This window comes from Xenopus tropicalis, chromosome 9, assembly GCF_000004195.4.
Source record: "Xenopus tropicalis strain Nigerian chromosome 9, UCB_Xtro_10.0, whole genome shotgun sequence".
Classification (NCBI taxonomy): domain Eukaryota; kingdom Metazoa; phylum Chordata; class Amphibia; order Anura; family Pipidae; genus Xenopus; species Xenopus tropicalis.
This window is the reverse complement of record NC_030685.2, coordinates 1,705,001-1,711,700: the sequence shown is the minus strand read 5'-3', so window position 1 is coordinate 1,711,700 and position 6,700 is coordinate 1,705,001. Positions and strand designations below refer to the sequence as shown.

The 6,700-nt window shown below is 44.1% G+C and overlaps 1 protein-coding gene across 1 annotated transcript in view; it reads right to left on the bottom strand.

Annotated features, from left to right (window-relative positions):
* Positions 1–2,877: 2,877 nt before the first annotated feature.
* The window catches only part of LOC100496344, a 32,510-nt gene continuing 28,687 nt past the window's right edge, over positions 2,878–6,700 (bottom strand). Inside the window, exons 8-9 of the mRNA XM_031892857.1 lie at positions 3,509–3,594; positions 2,878–2,912 (exon numbers count right to left, since the gene is read on the bottom strand). Of these exons, the coding sequence (XP_031748717.1) occupies positions 3,536–3,594 (59 nt within the window). The 3' untranslated portion in view covers positions 2,878–2,912; positions 3,509–3,535. The remainder of the gene's footprint in view (positions 2,913–3,508; positions 3,595–6,700) is intronic.

Genomic DNA, 6,700 nt, shown 5'->3' with positions numbered 1-6,700 from the left:
TTAATAGCTTACTAAAAGCTATTTGCGTGCACCTTAAACCTTAACCCTATATTGGCAATACAGCATTAAGTATTTACGGAGGGCAAGAAAATGATCAAAAAGACAGATTTTTACTTACCACTCCGTGCCGCCTGCTGTATCCCACTTCTGACACCAAAACTGTTAGGGTTATACTGATTATTAGGACCCCGGGCTCTCTTGTTGGTACACTGTCATGTGATATGGATCCGGGAACTTGCACAGAGAGACACAGACAAGTAGTGAATCTCCTAACAAATCCAGTTTATTGATGGTTTTGCCACAGATTATATACATGTAGATAAACACATCCCATTATGCTTACGTAACATGGGGGGCACATATGCCTTGCAGTTATTAGCAGAAAACAGGAATTCATTTAGAGTGGCTGCTGAAGCTTATTTTGGTTTATTAGCCTTGAACATTTGCTGAGATAATAACTTGGACAGACAGGATGGTCAAGGTAATCATAACAACTGAAGTAATACATACACAGGCCTTCTTAGAATTGTGCATACATATGTTAACCCTTCACTGCCTCATTTATAACAGGAATGGGTGATTTAATTATAAAAAGGATTTTGGTTTTCTCCGGAGAGAAAAGCCACTGGCCACCAGCAGGAGATTGGGAGATGTTTCTCAGTATTTTGCCCCCCTCCTGGGTAACTGGGAAATAAACAGTGGGACTATGGGCAGAAGGGCACCGGCCACTGGCAGGAGATTGGGAGATGTTCCTCAGTATTTTGCACTGGATACCAACATACTAACATGCTTTATACTTTTATAAGCCCCTCCCCCATTTATATTTATAATTATATCCCATGCTGGGGGTCTTCTCAATGTCAATAGAATAAGTAGCAGCCATGGGCGTCCGCAGAAAATTTTCCAAGGGGGGGCAAGTAAGCTAGCATCATCCTGCAACAGATAAATATATATATATATTTTTTTTTTTTTTTGCAGGATGATACTAGGGGAGGCTAAATATGGCCCATACACAGACTGACCTACAGCTAATGTGACACTTAGTGGATTCACTGCTGACGTAAAAAGTTAACCTCCCAACTACCTCTTGCCGTTCCCACTGACTCCCAGGGATACTGTACAAAAGTGCGGGGGGGGGTGCTTTTTTTTTTTACCCTAAAATGTTTAGTATTAGTAGTAAAAGTATTCATACGCGCACTTCTGTTAGGGGATCTGCAAACATTTGTGTTTGTGATCAGTTAGCTTAAAGGGGTAGTTCGCATTCTAATTCACTTTTATTTTTAATGGTTTTTCAGTTATTTAGCTTTTTGTTCAGCAGCTCTCCATTTGGTATTTCAGCAGCTATCTGGTTGCTAGGGTCTTATTTACCCTAGCAACCAGGTAGTGATTTAAACAAGAGATGGGAATATGAATAGTTAAGGGGCCTACTTGGAAAAATAAGTAATACAAAATTATAATAATAATAAAATTGTAGCCTCGCAGAGCAATATTTTTTGGCCCCCATTTGAAATCTGTATAGAGGCAGAAGAGAAAGGCAAATTATTCAAAAAAATTAATTAGGAAGACCAATTGCAAAGTTGCTAGGAATAGGCCATTTTATAACATACTAAAGGTTAACTTAAAAGTGAACCACCCCTTTAGATGTGTTTATGTTAGTTTTATAGCAAGAAAGGCAGTGGGTACTGACTCCCCATTATATGCAGTGAGACGCAGTCTGTATTTACAAACCCAGCACATTATATACAGTGAGGAGCAGTGGGTACAGATGGCAGATATTCAGGCCCTGGCACTATAACACTGGCACTGATACACAACATTGGCCCCACTGTAACTTACTATAAATGAACAAAACAATGACAAAAAAAAAAAAAAAATAGTAAGTGCAAAAAACAACAACACATATATAAACACACAATGAGCTTTTTCAGAGGGAAAGAGTTAACTTACCCTCCATGTGTTAGGGTAGGGGATAGATTATAAATTAAACAATTTAATGTCAGCTAGTGATTCTTTAGAACTGTATAGTACCTGTGTATAGTACCTGGGTATAGTGCCTGGGTATAGTACCTGGGTATAGTGCCTGGGTATAGTGCCTGTGTATAGTACCTGGGTATAGTACCTGGGTATAGTACCTGGGTATAGTGCCTGGGTATAGTACCTGTGTATAGTACCTGTGTATAGTGCCTGGGTATAGTGCCTGTGTATAGTACCTGGGTATAGTACCTGGGTATAGTGCCTGGGTATAGTGCCTGGGTATAGTGCCTGTGTATAGTACCTGGGTATAGTACCTGGGTATAGTACCTGGGTATAGTGCCTGGGTATAGTACCTGTGTATAGTACCTGTGTATAGTACCTGTGTATAGTACCTGGGTATAGTACCTGGGTATAGTGCCTGGGTATAGTACCTGTGTATAGTACCTGTGTATAGTACCTGTGTATAGTACCTGGGTATAGTACCTGGGTATAGTGCCTGGGTATAGTACCTGTGTATAGTACCTGGGTATAGTACCTGGGTATAGTGCCTGTGTATAGTACCTGGGTATAGTACCTGTGGGATGAAAACTGCAGCAAAAGTTGAGAGTTGGTTCTCAGGTAAAGTTACAGCTGCAGATTCATCTTTTCAGTCTTTATTTCTGTTTCCAGTTTGCAAAATCTCCCGATCCCTGTGTGCATCTGTGCTCTGATTGGTCAATTTTACTGTCTGTCAAGGAAGCTGTGCTCTGATTGGTGAATCCACAAGAAGAAAGATCCAATCGGAGCACAGCAAAAACGGGCTTGAGGGGAAAGTGCAGAAACGGAGTAAGGTTTTTGTTTTTTTTGCTACTTTTCCAGGGGGGGGCAAGTGCCCCCTCTTGCCCCCTTCTGTGGACGCCCATGGTAGCAGCTCCATCTCTGAGCCAGGATTCTCCCACCTGAAATGAAAGACAAATTATGACCCTTCTGTAACGGCAAAGAACTAGAGCAGTGATCCCCAACCAGTGACTCAGGGGCAACATGTTCCCCCCAACCCCTTGGATGTTGCTCTCAGTGCCCCCAAACCAGGGAGTTATTTTTAAATTCCTGACTTGGGGGCAAGTTTTGGTTGAATAAAAACAAGATTTCCTACCAAATAAACCCCCTGTAAGCTGATAGGGTGCATAGAGGCTGCCTAATAGCCAATCACAGCCCTTATTTGGCTCCTCCATGAACTGATATGGTGCTTGTGTTGCTCTGTTGGTCTTTTTACATCTGACTGTGGCTCCTGAGTAAGAAAGGTTGGGGCCCCTGCCCCAGGGAGTGGTGTATTGGCCGCTGTGCCGCCATGTTACTCATTTTGCTTTTACCCATGGAAGTGCCCAGATCCCCAGCTCTTTCTCTATGAGGCACAATAAGTTTGGCCGCTGAGCTTGGGCTTTTCATGCAGGTTTATGTCGGTGCCACAGAGATTCCCCTCCTGTATCCGGGCTGTGGGCACAATGGGCACATGCCAGTTGATACCCGGAGCCCTATTAAAGGGAAGAGCACCTACCTGCCCATACAGCGGCCTCGGCACACTTTACTCCTTATGTTCTGGCACAGGAATGTTCTGGTCCCCGCGCTGCTCATAATACTTCCCTGCAGGGAATGTTACATACAATATAAATAGTCACATGTGCTGCTCCCCCATATGTACAAAAGACTATTAGTTATATGAGCCGTGCCCCTCGGGGAGTTGGATTCCTGGTTATATTGGGGCAACAGGGGGAACGGGTCGGAGATGCCACTGGGCGGGTAAGAGGATGGCTGCACTGAGGAGCGCTGGCTGGGAGACACAGTTGGAAGTCTAACTTTGTCAAATCATCTACTACTAGTAATTGTAATGTTTTATTTTACAGTCAGAAACAATACCCCTGAGCCCCGTTGGAGTTGTTCTTGTGCTGATTACTACTAGTGCTGTGCTGGTAGTTACCAAGTTTGGCCCCGTGTAGATCCTCATTAGCAGTGGCACATCATCATTTCATTGCCATCAACTTCCAGCCAAAAAGCATTTCTAAGTCTTCCTAAGTCTTCTAATGTTCTTCTAGGTCTAACGTCTAACCTTGTCAAATCATCATACTACTGCTAGTAGACTAGTCAAGACTCATGAGATGCCATTGCTGCTGACTCTGAGCAGGAACAGTAGTATTAACACTCACAGTACCTTTCTTTATTTACTGTGGCAGCCATATTAAGTAATATATATTATTTTTTGGTGCAAAGTGTGATGGAGGAGGAGGCAGGTTGGTGGTCTGGGCAGTGACACTGACAGTATGAGACTGAGATTTATTAATTTGTCCCGTGCAGGTTATATAACAGCAAGTGCAGCTAATGGGAAACATCTCAAAAATCAGTCCAGTCTGGAAACATTTCCCAGTTAAAGAGGGTGATTCAATGAAACAGTATTTGCTCTATAGAATGATCTCAAGGTGGCGCGGAGGCAAAACAGCACAGCACATCCCCAGTGATAAAACTTCTACGTGTGAGGCATTCAGCAGAGTATAAACAAATTCTATGTTTTGCTCTAAGTACTACTACTCCGGGTACTACTACTACTCCAGGTACTACTACTCTAGGTACTACTACACCAGGTATTCCTACACCAGGTACTACTACTCCAGGTACTACTACTCCAGGTACTACTACTCCGGGTACTACTACTCCAGGTACTACTACTCCAGGTACTACTACACCAGGTACTACTACTCCAGGTACTACTACTCCAGGTACTACTACACCAGGTATTCCTACACCAGGTACTACTACTCCAGGTACTACTACACCGGGTACTACTACTCTGGGTACTACTACTCTGGGTACTACTACTCCGGGTACTACTACACCAGGTACTACTACACCAGGTACTACTACTCCAGGTATTACTACTCCGGATACTACTACTCCAGGTACTACTACTCCAGGTACTACTACACCAGGTACTACTACTCCGGGTACTACTACTCCAGGTACTACTACTCCAGGTACTACTACTCTAGGTACTACTACACCAGGTATTCCTACACCAGGTACTACTACTCCAGGTACTACTACACCAGGTACTACTACTCCAGGTATTCCTACACCAGGTACTACTACTCCAGGTACTACTACACCAGGTACTACTACTCCAGGTATTCCTACACCAGGTACTACTACTCTAGGTACTACTACACCAGGTATTCCTACACCAGGTACTACTACTCCAGGTACTACTACACCAGGTACTACTACTCCAGGTACTACTACTCCGGGTACTACTACTCCGGGTACTACTACTCCAGGTACTACTACACCAGGTACTACTACTCCAGGTACTACTACTCCAGGTACTACTACACCAGGTATTCCTACACCAGGTACTACTACTCCAGGTACTACTACACCGGGTACTACTACTCTGGGTACTACTACTCCGGGTACTACTACTCCAGGTACTACTACACCAGGTACTACTACTACAGGTATTACTACTCCGGATACTACTACTCCAGGTACTACTACTCCAGGTACTACTACTCCAGGTACTACTACTCTAGGTACTACTACACCAGGTATTCCTACACCAGGTACTACTACACCAGGTAATACTACTCCAGGTATTCCTACACCAGGTACTACTACTCCAGGTACTACTACACCAGGTACTACTACTCCAGGTATTCCTACACCAGGTACTACTACTCTAGGTACTACTACACCAGGTATTCCTACACCAGGTACTACTACTCCAGGTACTACTACACCAGGTACTACTACTCCAGGTACTACTACTCCGGGTACTACTACTCCAGGTACTACTACTCCAGGTACTACTACACCAGGTACTACTACTCCAGGTACTACTACTCCAGGTACTACTACACCAGGTATTCCTACACCAGGTACTACTACTCCAGGTACTACTACACTGGGTACTACTACTCTGGGAACTACTACTCCGGGTACTACTACTCCAGGTACTACTACACCAGGTACTACTACTCCAGGTATTACTACTCTGGATACTACTACTCCAGGTACTACTACTCCAGGTACTACTACACCAGGTACTACTACTCCGGGTACTACTACTCCAGGTACTACTACTCCAGGTACTACTACTCTAGGTACTACTACACCAGGTATTCCTACACCAGGTACTACTACTCCAGGTACTACTACACCAGGTACTACTACACCAGGTACTACTACTCCAGGTATTCCTACACCAGGTACTACTACTCCAGGTACTACTACACCAGGTACTACTACTCCATGTACTACTACTCCGGGTACTACTACTCCAGGTACTACTACACCAGGTACTACTACTCCAGGTACTACTACTCTGGGTACTACTACTCCAGGTACTACTACTCTGGGTACTACTACTCCAGGTACTACTACACCAGGTACTACTACTCCATGTACTACTACTCCGGGTACTACTACTCCAGGTACTACTACACCAGGTACTACTACTCCAGGTACTACTACTCTGGGTACTACTACTCCAGGTATTCCTACACCAGGTACTACTACTCCAGGTACTACTACACCAGGTACTACTACTCCAGGTATTCCTACACCAGGTACTACTACTCCAGGTACTACTACACCAGGTACTACTACTCCATGTACTACTACTCCGGGTACTACTACTCCAGGTACTACTACTCTGGGTACTACTACTCCAGGTACTACTACTCTGGGTACTACTACTCCA